General features: G+C 42.1%; 1 protein-coding gene across 1 annotated transcript in view; it reads right to left on the reverse strand.

Annotated features, from left to right (window-relative positions):
- Window positions 1–18,927, reverse strand: part of LOC150109754 (uncharacterized) — a 44,367-nt gene extending 25,440 nt beyond the window's left edge. Inside the window, exons 1-2 of the mRNA XM_090396550.1 lie at window positions 18,045–18,927; window positions 3,315–4,179 (exon numbers count right to left, since the gene is read on the reverse strand). Of these exons, the coding sequence (XP_090252676.1) occupies window positions 3,315–4,179; window positions 18,045–18,737 (1,558 nt within the window). The 5' untranslated portion in view covers window positions 18,738–18,927. The remainder of the gene's footprint in view (window positions 1–3,314; window positions 4,180–18,044) is intronic.
- Window positions 18,928–19,357: the final 430 nt, after the last annotated feature.

A 19,357-nucleotide genomic window follows, 5' to 3' on the forward strand; every position in this document is an offset into this window, starting at 1 on the left:
CCATGCGAGTTGCTAAAGTTGTAGTTTCTCTATTTGGCTTTGAAATAATGTTGGATTCGATATCCACTTAATTTGAATAGTTTTGCATCACCGAAGTGAAGCCTTTTGGCTCTCCTTTTCAGTAATTCTTGGTGCCTTTTGTGATGCGACACCTTCTTTAGCAACTCACATGTTAAAGTATAAGTTCTGCATCACTTCAACCTGAGTATTTACATCTGGGTCTGGCTCCAACTGTCGAGACCTCAACAACGGTCGAAACCGGTCTGGGTAGTGCCCCCCATAATGTATAATATCATACATGTCTGCTAGCAGATGTGCTTTTCATTATCGGAAATACTAAGGATAGTGATCGGTCTTGCTCCACCTTTACTACGAGTTGCCCCTGTCATGAAAGGTTTGTTTAGGCTTGGATCCGCAGAAAATTTTATAGTTTCTATATTCAGCACGAAACTCTTGTAGTTTCGCTATTTGGCTTTGAAATAATGTCGGATTCAATGTACAATAATTAATTATTTTTTTAAAATATGGTGCAACGAGGAGAAATGTAGATAACGACCTGCATGAGTTGGCTTACGGTGCACACCGAGAGAAATGCCTCCATCTGCTTTTCTCGTAATTAGAACGTCTGGAAAAGGTAATTTTCATTTTCCAGTTCTAAAGTGAATTTGATTTTATGGTGGAAGGAGTTAACAGATGCCAGAAAATCGTTTAACTCAGCCACGCTGTGTTTCCATATTATGTCGTCTACATATCTCCACCAAAGTGACGGTTAGGATTTGTAGTAGACGACATTTTCCATGAATAAGTCCGCACCAGGAGGGGAGGAGATAGAGGGCTTTGTAGATTTCCCATTCCATCGTTAAAAATTTGAGTGGAGAAGTGTTTACAGCGTTGAGAGATGTCCTGAGGAAACAGACGATCTACAAGTGCTATAACTTCGTCATCAGGAATATTTGTGAATGACGATGTAATATCCAGACTAGAATATCCACTGGTGAAGTACAAATTTATCCCAATTTTCTACAAAATGTTGCGTGTTTCTGATGTAGGCGTCCGTGTGTCTGATAACCCCTTCAGCGAACATCCTGGAGCTTACATCATTCCATGTTCTTGTTGTCTTAATTACATAGGACACACATCGAGAAGTTTAGAAATAAGACAAAAGGAGCATATCGGAGACGTCAATAATAACACAGTGCAGACTTGGTATTTCATTTCCCTCACACTCACCACAACATTGAACGGGATAAGAGCTCCATGCGTGCATAAAAGACAACTCCAGCTCCTGCTTTCATTTTGTTTTTAATTTCTCACATCAGACTTTAATTTTTTTTTTTTTTTTTTTTTTTTGCGAACAATCAGACGCACCTGCTGAATACTGATTGACTACGTGCCAGCATTCCCTCTCCACGTATTTCTGTTGTACTTGTATTCTTGTGTAACGGTTCCTACACATTTGGTGTTTTTTAGCGATGTATTCATTCATATTTAACGCTTGTTGCATATTTGTGTGCTCATCCCTAGTGGCTTACTGGCATAAGCGGAGAAACTAATACCTTTATTAAATCTTTACGACCCATAAACCTAGTGTCAGCTATTTTTTAATTACATTAGTTTTTGATAAAAACAAACAAACAACATATTTGCCAAAAAAAGAGTGTTAAGTAATGTGAGTTAATTACACCCTTTGACTTAAGTTAATTACATCCATGATTAAAAACCACCGAAATATTTCTGATCATACTGTCGAGACCGCAAATATGTCTCCTCTCTCTCTCTCTCTCTCTCTCTGTGTTGCCGCTAACGATCTAGTGCCAGCTAAAAGAGAAGTCAGAGATTGAGTGATGTATTTTGTGTGTGTGTGTGTGTGTGTGTGTGTGTGTGTGTGTGTGTGTGTGTGTGTGTGTGGTGTGTGTGTAAGGGAGAGAGAGAGAGAGAGAGAGAGAGAGAGAGAAAGAGAGAGAGGGAGATCAAAGTAAAGCAGCAAAAGTCAGACCTTTAGACCACTGATGGCTGAAATAATACGTGAGACTCGTAGCTGTTCCCTGTCAAATGGGGAGGGGTGGTTTGAAAGGTCAAAGCTCGTCTCGATAGTTCTTGATCAGTCCTCGCATTTACTTATGAAAAGCTTCTTTATAACTACGAAGTCTTGCTGATCTTAAGAATGGCATTTTCTCCTTTCATAATACACCGAAGTGCCATTGAATTAGTTCAGCATTTAATAAATATTGGACCCCCCCCCTCTGGTCCTGATAATGGTTGCCATATGAAGAGGCAAGGACTCCACAAGCTTGCGAAAATATTTCACAGGTATGGCGACGCATGCATCTTCCAGAGCTATCCACAATTCGCTCAAGTTCGGCGGTGATGGAACACTTTGCTCGCAAGTATTTTTGACGGGATTTAAATCGGTGCTTCCAGGAGGCAACTTCATTATTTCAAAATGAACAGAATGCTCCTGGAACCAAGCAGTTGTCTTGCTTGTAGACTCCATCTCCATTGCGATCATTGATGTACGTAGAACTCATGGCCGACCATAAATAGTCGGCCATCAGTTCTGCGTACCCGGATGCACTGAGAGTCGTTGGTACACGTACCAAAAATCTCCAAGACGTCCAACTGGAGACACCCCAGGCCATCACCAAGTTATCACCAGCTTGCGCAATTCCGTCCTGACCTGCAGGCAATCCCATGGCTTCGTGGGATTGCCTCATGGTAATGCTTTCGCCCGATGTCGTGCTGTTAGAAGTGTACTCTCGTAAGTCGGCGGCTCCCGAAGCCGCGACGGTGAAGTGAATGTCGCATGGTCCTTGCGTTCACTTTCCAGCTGGAATCCTCGTTCAGATGGCAGGTGATTTCAGATAATGTCAGGCCCTTATCGGTCCGTATACGATGTGCATCACACGGCGAAGCCCACGATCATTCAAGGCTAGTTGCCCTTTGCAGTAAGTGTGGGTGTGTGTTTTTTTTGCCGAATTTTCATATTTCCAACTCTTGCAACTGTCGTACGAGAAAATCCCAGTTCGTTGACAATTTCACAGATCGAGTGACTTCGTGGGGTACCTACTACGACCTGTCAAATGCATGTAAATCCTGCACGTTTCCCGTTACGCTTCTCATGACGAATGCTTTGGGGGGAGGGGCGCCAAGATGGGCAGCTAAGTATAACCACACTTTCGGCCACACATGCGCGCAACTGCGAAAGTTGAGGTACAGAATTTGCATAGCGTTTCCCATTCCTAATTCAAAGGCACTTCAGTGTATTTCCTTCAAATAATCACATGCAACAACAATAACAATATTTGGTGTCTTACTCTTTAAATACACCTTTCTCAAAGTGTCCACAGAGTGGAAAGAATCCGAACTGATGGTGGTCAGATTATTATCGATGAGATTTAAAATCTTCAAGTTGGGAAGACCTGAGAAGCTTCCCGCGACAGAGACAAGCCCGTTGTTTCTCAGAGAGATGCTTCGAAGTTTGGTCAGTCCTTCTAAATCCCTGTAAGTAATCTTTTTCAAGTCATTGTAAGCCAGTCGGAGATCTTGCAGTGTCTCCAGATAGCGCAGCGAGTCGTTGAGATGAGTAATTTCGTTGTAATTCAAGGAGAGGATTTCGAGTCTCCTGAGGGATGAGAAAGCGTCCGTGGACAGCGAGGAAATTTGGTTGTCCACGAAATGCAGCTCTTTGAGACGTCTATTTCCCTTGAAGTTATTGCTTTCAATCGCGGTGAGGTTGTTGGAGATCAAGGACAGGAAAACCAAGTTGGGGAGCGCATTCAGGGCCTTCCCCAACGAGGTGATTTGGTTATTCTTCAGGAACAAATAGTCGAGCGCCATCAACTGAAAGACGTTGTCGATGGAAGTCAATCGGTTTTCACTCAAGTCGAGTTTTAAGAGGTTGTTCAAGTTGAAGAAGGTCCCTGGGGGAAGGGAAGAAAGCTGGTTTCCTATTAGCCAAAGGTTCACGATCCTCGGCGTTTCTTGGAAGAGGTTTCTGTCCACGCTCTCCAGATCTGTTTGAGACAGGTCCAGAGTTTCGATGAGTGGGACATCCTTGAAAGTCCCCAAGGCGATCTTCTTCAGAGGGTTTTTGGCCAGGATGATAGTTCTTACCCTCAACATTCCCCGATGGAGAAGGCCGTCCACGCTGCTAAGGTTGTTGCCATACAGGTTGATCGTCTGTAACGGAAAAGAAAAACGAGTTAGTTACTTGTGAAGTTATTCATCAACATTTAAGCGAGTGCGTTCCTGATTAAAGTACAGAACGTCAAAGTAGCATCGGTCTGTTTTCAGACAGAGGTTTGATCTTCTTACAGAGAACGTTCCCCTTTATAGGTCATCTCGATCTCAACAATCCTACACAAAAGAAACCTTCGTGATGATGATTTCATACCATACCGACGACATATTCCTGAATTGCAGTTTGATTAAAAAGAAATTAAAAACACCAAAAGATTAGAAAAGTTCTCTGCAGATGGCAGCAGTGGCATCATTACCCGCTGGCTTCAGCTGCAGCCGAAGACAATGCGGTGTGGTGTGGTGTGGAACGCATTTGCAAAGCAAATCGCACGAAGATTTACATCCTCGTGAGCTTACCGAAGCATGCAAAATGGAAATGGTCTCACGTGTGGCTGTTACCCAACCAATAAGATCTTTTGAAAACGTCCGCGGTAGGTCGCTTATCCACAGAGGAAATCGTCCCGCTGGGAACAGAGAAAAGGTGGGAAAGTCGTCACGTCGAAGGGCGGGCGGGCGGGATGGGCAAGTGAGTTGAACACTTTCGTTGCCAAGCTGAAAATTGGAATTTCGTGTGGTGGCCAAATTTTATTTTATTTTATTTTATTTAGTTAACGACGTCCACGCGATAACGCGTGATCGGCCGTCTGGTGAGAACTCGCATCGCGCGATATCGCGTGTTTGGCAATGAACGTGTTAACGCAAAGTGAGCTTTCGCGCGACTCTCCCTTTCATTACGTGGGAAAAGCGGATGCGAAAGATGCAACATTGTTTCAAAGCCGAAACTGAAGAAAGTTTCGGAAAAATTTCAACCTCCGAGCTCACGAACCTCCCTTTCATTTTGCAGAATATTTCTCACGCTTTGCACGCAGCTGAATAAAGAAGACACGAAGTCTTTCCCAAGTGGGGATCTTCGGTTTTCTTTCAAAAATAAACGTGTTAACTTATTCAGAGGAAATTGAGGAATTAGTTAACCGAAACGAAAGCGCATCGAAGTAAACGACTTCCGTTTTGAAATAGGTTCTTCGTGGTGAGTGCGTATTTCACTCCACGGGTGTAATTGAAATTGAATCCCGAAAAGAAAGGCCGAGTGTCGTTCGTTGTGAGAAGAGGTGAAGAAAATGGCGGTTCAAGAAGACTTCGAATAAAAGTGCAGCTTCGTTTGAGGCGAACTTCCCGACGTTACTTGCTGGAGAGAGAGAGTTTAGCTTTAGATACTTGTGCCATATAAAGGTAAGACTAATTAACACGACGAGGATGGATAAAGAATTAAGCGAATGCGATAGCCGAATATTCCAACCTGGAAACAAGAATTCCATTTGGCGATGCCCCTGTAAAGGTAAAGGGAAAAGTTCAGGTTCCGATATTCTTGATTCATCCTTCCTCGCCCTTTGTGTTCTCGTGTTATTCGGTCTTCTAAAGTCGCACATCTTGATGGAAGCAGAAGATCACGGCATCTCCTCTGCACGTGCCGAGTGGATGGGGTGGAGTCACCAGTTTCCCACCGCGATTTCTGTGGCTAAATCCGTTTGGATTTTAGGACAAAATTTTCTTTTTTTAATTAATTTCTTTTCTCCACCGAGAAAAAAGTTGTCTCGCGCTTGAAAGACAACCAAATGATAAGGAAATACAGGGCTTCTAAGACGTGAAGAGCGTAATTTTGTCACCGGTGCAGCGATTGCAGCAAAATGGCGAAACTACGTGTGGACAAAAACAAATAAAAACATTTCTTTTTTTCTTAATCCTCCCTCTTCTACCTTTTTACGGTGTCGAGGTGCGCATGCTTATGACCGCAACCGTCTCGAGGATAAGGTGGTTGACCCTCTGCCTCCCAGTGTCCGACGTCTGTAGATGCGTATGTTCACGGGCCTATTTGCCTGTCCTGGGGACGAAAAAACCAAGTTTCTGGGTGGAAAAAAAAAACCCTACCCCCTTATGAGATCGGCTAACTCAGAGACCAGATAAAGGTTCCCCACGTCACTGACGGGAATCGAATCTATGTCTTTCTAACTAAAGGCCTTCGTCGATATCAACTGAGCTACGGAGGCGCTACCTAATACAAACCTAATAATAATGACTTTTATTATTGAAGGTCATTTCATGGTCACAGTGACTGACTGAAATGAAAATCAACCAGCACAATTCAAATCAGTCAACTTGTTGTCATTCGCACCCAATTAGCTGCGAATGATTTTATAAACAAATATTGTCATTCACCTTGCTTTTCTGGTAGTCGATGTACGCGTGGGGTTTGCTCGTGAGGAAAAATAACGTAAAATTTAATTAAAGTAAGTAATAAAAGAAAAGAATTGATAAGAATACAGGTTCAAGGAATAAAGCGATGATCCACTTGCATCGTTAAATGCGGTGGCTCCGCCAACGGAAATAATCTAAAAGAACGCTGAACAGAATAATTAACAATTTCTGATCCACCAAAAAGTGCAGATGTGAGGGTGTGCGATCAGTTTTTTTTTTTTTTTTTTAATGTTTGGCCCATACACAGGAGGTTGGTTGGTCAACCTATAGTACATTAGTACCGTGTATGGGTTGGGAAAGGAGGAATTTGTTTACGTTTGATTTGAATGACTTTAAATTGTATTCCTTGGGAAACACAGCAGGTGGGAGACTGTCCCACAGTGCGTAAGTTGCAGGGATAGAGGAGGAGGAAAAGAAACTTGTTTTGTGGGTTTCAAGGTGCACTGTGAAGGGATGTTGGGCAGCAGCTGTACGTGTTCCAGCGAGCTTAGTACTAAGCGGAAGGATTATTGATGCCATTTCGGATGACCATTTTCCAAGGAAATATTTGTAGAAAACACACGGTGCAGAGACCGATTGTCTGTGCGAAAGCGCGGGGGAGAGTGAATCGGTAAGAGATGGGTCATTAATAAGTCTAATTGCTTTCCTCTGTGTTGAGTCGAGCATTCTGAGGGATCTTTTGGGGGCCCCAGCTCATACGTGGGAGCAGTATTCAATAGCTGGGCGGATTTGTGATTTGTATAAGGTTAATAGCTGTTTAGAGTGAAAGAGAGATCCTCGTTTTTTTGAAGCTGAGCATGCAAATGGTTGTGATGTGTTTATTCCAGGATGGGCATGATGTGACAGTGACGCCAAGAAGAGAAATCTCAAACTGCCTTGAAATTTGAGTATCGTCAAAAATAATATTGGGGGAAAATGGTTCTTTTTATGGGAAATAGGACAGAACTGGGTTTTATTAGCATTGAAATTGATGAGGTTATCCGAACCCCATTGGAGGATGGCTCGGATATCAGAATTGAGGGTGGTGGTCGATGTTCTATAGTTTGAGGTGAGTTGTGCGGAGTAAGGTTTATCGAATGAAAGGGAGGAGTGCAATGTGCTTTCGTCTGCAAAACAGTGTATCGGGTTGGAGGTCAACCGAAGTAGGTCATTGATGTATAGCAGGAAGAGAGTTGGTGAGAGGACAGAACCTTATGGAACCCCAGAGTTAGTTGAATGGTGAGAGGATAAGCAGCCATCCGCCATCACGCAGTGTGCGTCCAGACAGAAAGCTAGCAATCCAACTACAGAAGTCCTGGGTCAGACCGAATGATGGTGGTTTGCTTAGTAAGCCTTTGTGCCAGAACTGGTCAAAGGCTTTGGAGATATCAAGTTCAACCACTTGAGGTTCGCCAAACTTCTTCATGGCATTTGCCAGAGATGGGTGACACATGCAAGGAGATTTTCTGTTGATCAGCAGTGACGGAATATATACTGGCGGTCGTTTATTAAATGAATGTCTTCAAGGTAGTGTAGGAGTTGGGAATAGATGATTTTTTCCATTACTTTACATAGGGCTGAGGAGCGTGAGATAGGGAAGTAGTTGGACGGCAGTGACTTGTCACTCTTCTTGGAAATGAGTTAAATATAGGCCAATTTCCATTTTGTGGGATAGATTCCAGTGGAGTAAGAGAGTATAAACAGGCGACATAGGACAGGAGTCAGTTCTGTGCGCAAATTTCAGGGCAATTGGGGGAATGCCATCAGGGCCAGGAGACTTTTTGTGTCTAATTTGGACAGTAATTTTCTGATCTCTTCCTAGCAATAGGATAGGGAGGGGGGGCATTTACCATCGTCAGTTATATATGCATTGCAAGCAAAGTGTGAAGCCAGCAGATTGGCTTTTTCTCTGGGTGATGATGCAATAGAGCCACTTGGGTATGATAGGGGTGGGAACAGTGTTGAGCATATATTACGACCAATCGCCTTGGCGAGAGACCAAAAGACTCGGCTGCCATTTGGACAGGCTGCTGATTTCCTGCTTTTTGCTCTTTCGAACTCTGTTTTGGAAACTTTTTTTTTTGCATCTATTTCCGGTTTCGGTATAAGCTCTAAAGGAGGATGAGTTCTCCCGAAACATTTTCGTCTTGACCCCTTTAATCCCACACGCGGGATTGATGCACTGCAGGTTTCGCAACTTTTCGTCTGTTTGGTTGATATTAAAAAAAAAAAAAAAAGAAAGAAAGAAAGTTCGCTAATTGACCAGATCAGCAGGGAAATCCTCCACTTAAGAGCCACGCGTCCGTTTATTTTTCAGTTGAAAGCCCTCGTAAAGTTTCTTCTCGTCCTTGGCGGAATTCGAACCCGGATTTGTGCGCTAAAGGAAGAGGGTGGATTAAGAATTCATTTCCCCAACAAAATCCGTCATTTTCCTTCTGTTATCGAAAGCAAATTCGGAAAGAGTGCGCTAAGATTTATTTGTCTGTCCAAAGTCCTCGTTCTGATCTTCACGGACTTCGTCAACTGTCGTAAGCTTACACTACGAGTGCTTCGCAAATGTTACGTGCTGATAGCGAATTATTTAGTTTCTTTTCTCCTATGAAAAGCTCTTGTAGAATCCTTTTTATCTTATCTTTTCGCTTTTAAACTGAGTCATCCTTACCGATTACGACTCACTTTCAGAGCAAACAAACGATCGGGGCTGCTTCTTCCTTCCTCCTTCACGGTAAAAGAGAATTTCTCCCCAAGAACGACGTGGCATTTGCCTTCCGTCGGAAATGCCGAATCCCTCTGGGAGACGCGGGGTCTCAAAAAGATAAATTTCAAAATAGCGTCGACTCTGTGATCGCCCGGTGTGTTTAAACAGTTTCTGAGCTTTCTTACACTTAAGTAAAGGTTGTGAAAAAAAAGAAGTAAAAGAAGTAAGAGATATGCAACCCACGAAGAGTGGGCTACATAGCTGGGTATCCTTAAAGGTAAGGAAAACTGAAAAAAAAAATTAACCAGAAATAAAACAAGACTGTACTTTGCAAGTATTGAAATTCACCAAGTTGTCTTCACGGATATTGCATAATGGCAAACATCTGCTTGTCATTATTCAATTAGTTTGTCAAATGAATTAGAGGTATGGAAGGAAATGTCACACTCCATTCTTCTATGGACGGGATTTGAGGTCGGTGAGAAAGACGATTTGTGCACAGGAAGAAAAGAATACAGCAGAAGAACAGAGTCCGGTGAGCCTGGCACTGACGGAAAAATCGAAGAAGAAGAACCCATCTACCATGATACAAAGAGAGCGACCAGAGATAAAACTAGCGATCCCTTTGTAAAGGAGGACACAGACGATGAGACTGGTGAGGTAGTAGCCTCTATTGTGGGCATGAGATGATTCACAAATGATAAATGCGACCACACTCACCTTCAACCCTGTCCACGGCTTGTGACGAAAGGTAAGTAACAGGAGATCGGTTGACTAGACGATCTGCTGTGGATCCAAATGATCGAAATGATACCTGTGGCCACTGATTAGCTGGCGTGGTCTCCCGGCGGTGATGACCTCATAATCTTAGTTGCTTGTTCAATCAAACCAAAGAAAAGTCTTTTGGTGGGGAAGAAATCTTAACTTTGACCATTGATAAAGTTTTTTTGTTTTTTTTTGATAACTGAAGTGTGGGCATAATGGACAATAGTTTGATGATTGACTTTAATTTCTCTCTCTCTCTCTCTCTCTCTCTCTCTCTCATTTTCTTTTAAATAGTCAAATACGGGCGTGCTTTTATACTGTAAAGTCAACACAATATTCTTGTTTTTTTGAAGTGCACATCATCAGTATTAGAAGACGCCATTACTGATTTTTTTTTTTTTTAGGAAGAATAACATTCTTCTGATGTTCCTTTCTCTGACGAAGAGGCACGCATGAGAAAAAGATAATTTGCTTTCATCATCCGGGCTGGAAATAACGATGCGCTATCTTTGAGTGATGCTGCGGCGGTACCATACCATCTGAAGGCGGAAGGATAAAAATGCAGAAATTGTGCCGAACAGCCCTGGACACCAGCGAGCTAGAATGCCGTTTGCGCCAGTATAAAGTTACCCTTTCGAAGTCGAAATTGGATTTGGTTATTTTTATTTTATTTTATTATTCGTTTTTATTTATTTATTAATCTCGAGCCATTTCTGATGGTAGAATTATTTCTTATTTCTTTGACTGCCATAAACAGTGATCGTCAATTTTGTTAGAAGAGGAAGTGGGCTTCGTTCCCAAAAGAATAATTTCAGTTGATGAGAGCAGATGTTTTAGTGAACGATAACAGTAATCAGACACGGCAAGCCGGAGTAGAAATCCCGTCCAAACAGCACATCGCTGAAGCGCCAAGAATCGAAATAGCTGAATGAAGGATGCTCTGCTGAAACGCTAAAGTTATGCTCTAAGTTGTCAGGAGGAAAGATCGCATCTGACGCATGTTCGGAAGAAGAATTACACGAGGAAATGCATTGGATTGGGAGGAGTACCTGGTCTGCTGATTGACGAGTTAGCTGAGACCATTTTCTGCGAAATACAGCTTCAGTATTATTAGAGAAACCGAAGAAGAAATACTTTCCATCCCTACAGAAGATCATCGACTTCGCTATGTGGGCAATTCCACTGTAGGAAAACGTGCTTTGGAGACAAATGATAATAGAAGGTCGGAGTGACTCTCTGAATCTGAAAAACGATAGAAGGAGCAAATAAATGCAAGAAAGTGCAGCAAAGAAATTTTGAGTGAGAACTAATCGTGAATAGGAGATTTCAGTTTGGGATGTCAGATCATAAATGGTCGTGCGGAGTCTTCTTCGTGGAAGGAAGAGTTCTGCGAAGCGTGCTCTGAACATTTAAGGAGGATGGTAGTTCAATGTTCATTATATATATATATATATATATATATATATATATACAGGGTGTTCGGGATAAATTTGACATATTTATAATTAATTATATTTTTCCGTAAGTTACATGTATTAACACACACTTCTCTTCATTTAAAAGTTTGGACCCTTCTTCATTCATATACAAGATGTCAGAAAGGATGGATAGCTGGAACCCACCTGAATCATGGAAGAGAATAACTTGTATCATGATGATTCGTGCCCGCCATCAAAATAAGGATATTACGACTGCTGCCCAATGCTCCCTGAATACAGTAAAAACAATCAGGCATGAACTAGAGACTTGCAATGGTGACTACGAGGATGTAGCAAGAAGAAAGATCCCTAGCAGACGATCTGATTGCGTTCGTACAGCAGAATTCCTCGCAAATCTGCAGGAACAGGTGTTGAAGAACCCTGGCATTGGAATTCGGGCTTTGTTCGTGGAGTTGCTAACTGTAGTCAAGCCCTGGATAACAAGGGTAGCCAATGGTAGGCCGTATGTATGGCAGCAGGATTCGGCCCCTTGCCACACCTCTGGGAAAAGTCAAAAATGGTTGTCTGAAAATTTCTACGACTTCACCAGTCCAAATGTTTGGCCTCCAAACTCCCCAGACCTTAACCCCATGGATTATTTTGTATGGGGCGCAGTTGAAAAAGACACCAATCGCACTTCCAGTAATACAAAAGCCCAGTTAATGGATAAAATTAAAACAGTTTTTGCGGCCCTTCCCAGGGAGACTGTAGCATCAGCTTGTTCGAGGTTCCGAAGCAGAATTGAAGCTGTGATCGATGCTAATGGTGGTTATTTTGAGTAAATCTTGTTGATAGTATTGTAATTAACTCTGCCTGTAATGTTTTTTTGTCAATTCATTAAATTTAATAGATACAAAGAAGATTTTCTTTTTCCTTACGAAACTGTCAAATTTATCCCGAACACCCTGTATATATATATATATATATATACAGGGTGTTCGGGATAAATTTGACATATTTATAATTAATTATATTTTTCCGTAAGTTACATGTATTAACACACTTCTCTTCATTTAAAAGTTTGGACCCTTCTTCATTCATATACAAGATGTCAGAAAGGATGGATAGCTGGAACCCACCTGAATCATGGAAGAGAATAACTTGTATCATGATGATTCGTGCCCGCCATCAAAATAAGGATATTACGACTGCTGCCCAATGCTCCCTGAATACAGTAAAAACAATCAGGCATGAACTAGAGACTTGCAATGGTGACTACGAGGATGTAGCAAGAAGAAAGATCCCTAGCAGACGATCTGATTGCGTTCGTAGCCAATGGTAGGCCGTATGTATGGCAGCAGGATTCGGCCCCTTGCCACACCTCTGGGAAAAGTCAAAAATGGTTGTCTGAAAATTTCTACGACTTCACCAGTCCAAATGTTTGGCCTCCAAACTCCCCAGACCTTAACCCCATGGATTATTTTGTATGGGGCGCAGTTGAAAAAGACACCAATCGCACTTCCAGTAATACAAAAGCCCAGTTAATGGATAAAATTAAAACAGTTTTTGCGGCCCTTCCCAGGGAGACTGTAGCATCAGCTTGTTCGAGGTTCCGAAGCAGAATTGAAGCTGTGATCGATGCTAATGGTGGTTATTTTGAGTAAATCTTGTTGATAGTATTGTAATTAACTCTGCCTGTAATGTTTTTTTGTCAATTCATTAAATTTAATAGATACAAAGAAGATTTTCTTTTTCCTTACGAAACTGTCAAATTTATCCCGAACACCCTGTATATATATTCTGTAAATAAATAACGTTTTAACCACATTTACGATGGAAAACAGTGTTGACGATGTCCAGTTTTGTGACAGAGCTTTCGCGAATTGCTTGGCTGTAGTCGAATAAGGTTGGACTTGTGTATAATAAGTAAGTAAAACGGGTTACTTCAGCCTTTCTTTTGTTCAATCCGGAAAAGAACAATAATTTCCTAAGGGATTACTTTTTTGTGCGTATTATATGACTGCATTTCAAAATCTTATCAAAGTTGAAATCAATTTTGATAAGGTCTCTCTAGTATTTGCTAGTGATAATCTCAGCACGAAGCGTAAACCGTTTGTGCTTCTCACATAAAGAGCGCGCGTGAAGCATCGCTGTTGTTCAGTTGACCTTTATGCTTGCCATATTTCAATTAAATGAATGAATAAAGTATGCAAAGTTATCTTACAGTTAACTGCATCGGACCAATTAAGATGAGCGTTGATGCACAATCTTGAAACTTTCATACATCAATAAAAATGCAAACATACGTCAAATTGCCGAAAGTTTTGTAGGGCAAATTGCATAAGCCACACGACAGCACATCCAACCTAAATGAACAATACTATCTACCAATAATTGTCCGAACACTTTAGCAATTTACGATTGATACCAGCAGGCGAAGTCAAATATCGGGTACGTCCATTTTTGGCTTTGATCACCTCCTGCACCCTTTGAGGGAGACTGTCCACCAGTGTGCGGCAGACATCACTTGGAATTTGCCTCCACAAAGCAGTTCCGGCACAGATCGAGGACGTGCTGCTCTGGACCTCAATTGCCGCTCCATTTCGTCCCACAGAAGTTCGATGCGGTTGAGGTCAGGACTCTGCGTAGGCCAGGGCAGTCGTTTAACACCCATCTCTTCATTCTATTCCATGACAGCTGTAGCTTTGTGACATGGGGTATTGTCGTCTTGATAGTAATGCAGATACGTTCCATAAAATCTCCATAGTCTAGGCAGCATAAGATTATCAAGGTACTGAGCTGCCTTCATGGACCCAACGACAATGGCTAGTGGTCTCTCACCACCAAACTTTACTGTGGATACAACACACTGTGGTAGCAAGCGTTCATCAGGCTGCCTCAACACCCTGCTATAAGACTGGAAACAGATGAACCTTGATTCATCGCTCCGGAGTACCATTTTGTCAATTGTCCAGTTCACACGCTCTTTGCACCAAGCCAGACGAGCCGCCTCGTTTGTTGTTGTGATGTTTGGCTGGTGTTCAGCTGCTCTTCCGTGGAAACCCAGTAAATGGAGTTCTTTCCGTACAGCATTAGTGCTCACCATGGTGTTACTGGCGCTCTGGACCTCATCACGGATGGTCTGCCGATTGTAATCGGTTTTCGCGTGACATCCGATTTAACACTCATCCTGTCCTTGTCAGTCATTTTCGACGGTCCCCTGGGGGGGAGTGTTTTTCTGCATTAGGGATGTCAGAATTTCTCCATTTGTTGATACGAAGTTCTGTTGCAACCGTTCATTTTGATGCTCCAGTTGAGCGGCAATGGCACTTATGGACAGGTTACGAATGCGAGAGTTCGCGATGACAAAGTCACTGAGTTCACGTCGTGTTGCCGTACCACCTGTATTCAACTGCTACAGTGTATACAAATACTACTTCCTACTATCTGTGCAAGTGTTTATGTTATTAACAAACCTGGACTGTTCTATACTTTCAAATATCAGGGGTGTCCGGACAACTATTGGCGCACGCACGCACACACACACACACACACACACAAACACACCCTCTGCCCAAAAAGAAACCGAACTTTTCGAAAATAGAAGAAACTAGTTGCGCCACCTGTTGTATCTTTTGTTGTCGAAAGCGGCGACCTTCGTTAGTGTTGCGTGAACTGTTTATGTCATTTGTTTCATTAGAAGCCGAGTTATAGTGCCAAGAGTGACTGTGTTTTGACGAACAGTCGGTCGTCACGATATTCATGCCGTACGTGACGAATTCTCGCTATCAATCGCTTCAAAACTTCGAGATAAAACTCACCATTAACCGTTTGGCCAGGCGGAACGAATTCTTTGTGGATAATGCCCTTGGAATCGTAGAAACAAATCAGCATCTTTACTTTTGACTTCTCCAAGCGACTTTTTTTCTGATGCTCCTCTTCTGGTGGTCTCCACTCAGACGTGCAGCTTTTCGTCGTCCTCAAGCGTCTCACGAGCATTTTAAAATAATAACGCAAGCATAGCCCAAACAAATATGCAACACATGACATAAATCTGATCATAGACTGGCTCACGAAAACCTCCATACACCTAAACTCAGAAAAGACAAAATTAATGATATTCAGAAATCCACTGACTCGACCAGTTGATAACAAATATATAACCATCCAACATCCACTTTCCAACACAAAAAACACACAGAACAGCAAAACCACTACAATCACTCAGGTTGAAACAATACGATACCTTGGAATTTATCTCGATGCAGATATGAACTGGAATAGCCATATGAAACATCTACACAACAAACTCCGAACAATAAGTGGCAAACTCTACAGGTTAAAAGACATAGTTCCCATACGCCTAAAAACACTAATATACAAAACACTATTCCAAAATATACTAAGATACGCTATAACAACGTAGGTTTTCTGTGCACCCTACAAATTAAATAGATTAACGTCGCTACAGTACAAAATGATAAAACTGACCTTTCGGTTGCAATGTATATAAGGTCGTTATTTTCTCTTTGTTCCCGAAAGGTCAGTTTTTCATTTTGTACTGTAGCGACATTAATCTATTTATTTTGTTGGGTGCACAGAAAGTATACGTTTTAGCAAAATACTGACAGTAAAATATTTATGTCACTATGCAGCTTTGCTAAAACATTATTTCGATGCCAACTACAGGACAGTCAGAAATACATACCGTATAACAAGACCTCAGACTACTAATTATATCACATATAAATACAATAATCACTACGGAAAGGCCACGTGAAACTTCTACATCCCAGACATGATAAACAAATTACCTTTTGAATACAGAAACCTTACAAACTACAATAGCCTGAAAAGAGCTCTAAGGACATACTACGAACAAGAAACACGCACCCAAAATACCATACAAACTTAATGAAACACAATTAATGAAACATCTTTGTTTGTTTGTGTGTGTGTGTGTGTGTGTGTGTGTGTGTGTGTGTGTGTGTGTGTGTGTGTGTGTGTGTGTGTGTGTGTGTGTGTGTGTGTGTGTGTGTGTGTGTGTGTGTGTGTGTGTGTGTGTGTGTGTGTGCGCGCGCGCGAATTTCTCAATCATAGATTTCGTAGCTTCCCAACACAGGAAAAGAAAACCAATAAAGAATAACCAACTGGTGTCATCCTGAGATGAGCTTGCATATAAGCTTCGAGGATGAAAGCAAAGAAATTAGTTCTCATCCAAGATGTATCATATGTAACCAAATGCGTGTAATGTACGTATCACACGTAAACCAATATATGTAACGTATGTATTATATGTAAACAAATGTACGTAATAACTGTAACAAATGTATGCAATGTAATAAAAAAAAAAGTAAATCATGAGATTGCACTGTATGTTTGTGAAAATAAGGAAACATAATATTTAGATTGCATATGTGTAAATACTGTTGTATAATCACACCTTTTCAAACTTGAAAAAAAAATAGCAAACTACAACATGTCATATTATACAACTTATGTAACTGAACAATATAATTGTAAATTATTATTATGATTGTTATATAAAAAAAAAACTGTTATCATCATTACTATTTAAATCTCATTATATGTAGCACAAAGTGCTGAACCTTGTAAAATAATATACTGAATAGATGATCATTGTACGTATGTAAATATTTGAAAGAACAATATATATATATATTATTTATTTATTATTATTATTATTATTATTAACATTTACTACAAAATTTAGTATTGGGCACTTTATGCAGTAATATATCCTCACGGCCGTAATTTTGTTATTTGAATTACTCGTGGAATCGAGAATGCCAGAATTTGAACCAAAGGAATTCTTATGATGCGAACGAGATCGATGCGTTCCGAATCCGAATCCTATCCCATCTAACGGAACAGCAGCGCTGCTAAGTGATTAGATGGGAATAGCATTTGAAGCGTGGTGACGAAATTTTAAGGAAATGAATGCAACTAAATAAGAGGAAACGAATTTTGTGTTCTTCTACAAAATACGTTACTTAAAAATAAGAAGAGATGATAAGAACACATCAGAAATTAAGTTGCAGTGCATCGTCGTAGGTGTGTGGGTGTGCGTAACCGTGTAGGTAAAAGTGAGCAATGAGTGTGACTTAATCGAAGTAGACCCCCAGTGGCACAAATGACTTCAATTGACAGTCTTAATCCTTCTTTGAAGATCACTTTCGAATTTTTGTTTTGTTATTATTTATTTATTTTTTGTTCGAGATATCCGGAAAGGTTGATCATCCTGCCTGAGAGCAAGGTGTCGGTCATTAAGACTCGTCCGGTGTCTATTTCGATGTAAGCGGATAAGAATGCTATAAAGGTGTATCAACTGGCGTTCAGGAGGGTTGTTAACTGCAGCGTTAACGGATTATAACTGAGGGTTTCTTTAATATTCCATTGCTCAGATGGGGTAATTTGCCAAGGATATTTTTGCACGCCCCGCCCCATCCCCCAGCTACAAGCCCGCATCGACTTTCTCAGCGAATCTTCAGAGAGCAGTTAGAGCAGCACTTTTCTTTTGCACGAGATAAGAAGACGCGTGTCTTCAAGGCACAAATAACCCCGTAACTGCGTTTAGTTAACAAAAGCAATTTCGCTCCTCGGAGAAGCGGAAGTCACGAAAGCCGAAAAAAAAAGTAAGAAAAGAGAAAGGGACACAGTACAGTACTTACCACTGGATTCACTCCGGTGAGCAACCCCGCGACCGAAACGAGGCGATTTCCCTTCAAGGTCAGCGTGTGCAGTTCGAGCATCGAGCGGAAGATGCCTTCGGGAAAGCTCTCGATGAAGTTCTGCTGCAAGTCGAGTACTTCCAAATTCGTGAGCTTATCGAAGGCGTTCGCAGCCACGTTTTCGATCCGATTTGAGCTCAGGGACAACGACGTCAATTTCGTTAGCCTGTCGAACACTCCGGTCGATAAGTTCTGGAGGCGACCATTGTCCATCCACAGACGATTGAGCCCGGAGTAGGTGCGCACCGCCTGCGGGACTTCGGTCATCGTGGTGTTTTGAAGTCCGACGCTTTTCATGCCTTTCAGTCCGGCGAAGGCGGCGTCGTCCACTCGGTTCAGGGGGCACCGGAGAAGCAGATCGGAAATGGTGAGGTTCTCGAAGGCCCCGCGCGGAAGCTCCGTGATCGCCGGACACTGCTGCACTTTCAGGTGAACGATCGGGGTGTGCGTGAACTTCTCCCACAGCACTTTCTGAAGACTGCGCAGATCCGCCAGCAGCGTGCACTTGATGTAGACGGTGTTTCCGTTGGGTATGCACGAGCAGGTCTTCAGCTCCGGGCAGAGGGTGCTTTTGCCGCTGACGCACGCGGCTACGGTGACCATCGTCGATGCCGCCAACCACCACGCTGTCATCGTAATCGCTCGCTGAAGTTTTTTTTTTTTTCAGGGGGAAAGCGTCACGGTGTTCGTGTCATCGAAATGTTCCTTCTCATGCGAGAGACAAGCGGTTTAAATCTAGCTGCGATCGTCAGCATCGGAAAAATCATTCGCTTGCCGTCTCCGCCCCTCGGCGTCTTAACAACGCGCGAGTGGGCGTGAACTGCGTGCGCGCATGTAGTAACTGAGAGGAAGAAGAGAAAAACGTCATTTTCGTTCCCTCCGTCAGCAACTGGGAAAGTGCGAACGATTATACCGAGCTGTCTGAGTGCCCTTCAAAATTATTATTTAACACCTCCAGGGAGTCCAAAGACTCATCGAGGGAGAGTGTGCCAACACCATCGAACGATTGGTCTCCTTCCAACTACTAGCTGCGCTCAGACTTACTTAACTGAGCCATTAGTAGCAGAGGCTCTACCAATCGACCAACCTTTGCTGGCATAATGAACGCTTGGAGAGGTTTGTCAGCAGAGATTTGATTTGATTTTTTTTCTTTCTGAATTTGAAGTTTGAATTTCTTAACGTCACGAAGATGAGCGAAAATACGAGATGAGTAAGTGCAGAATGAATTATTAATATTGACGCATGCAACCAAT

Source organism: Typopeltis vanoorti, chromosome 1, assembly GCF_054136105.1.
Source record: "Typopeltis vanoorti isolate ZY-2024b chromosome 1, IOZ_Tvanoo_1.0, whole genome shotgun sequence".
In the NCBI taxonomy this organism is placed as follows: domain Eukaryota; kingdom Metazoa; phylum Arthropoda; class Arachnida; order Uropygi; family Thelyphonidae; genus Typopeltis; species Typopeltis vanoorti.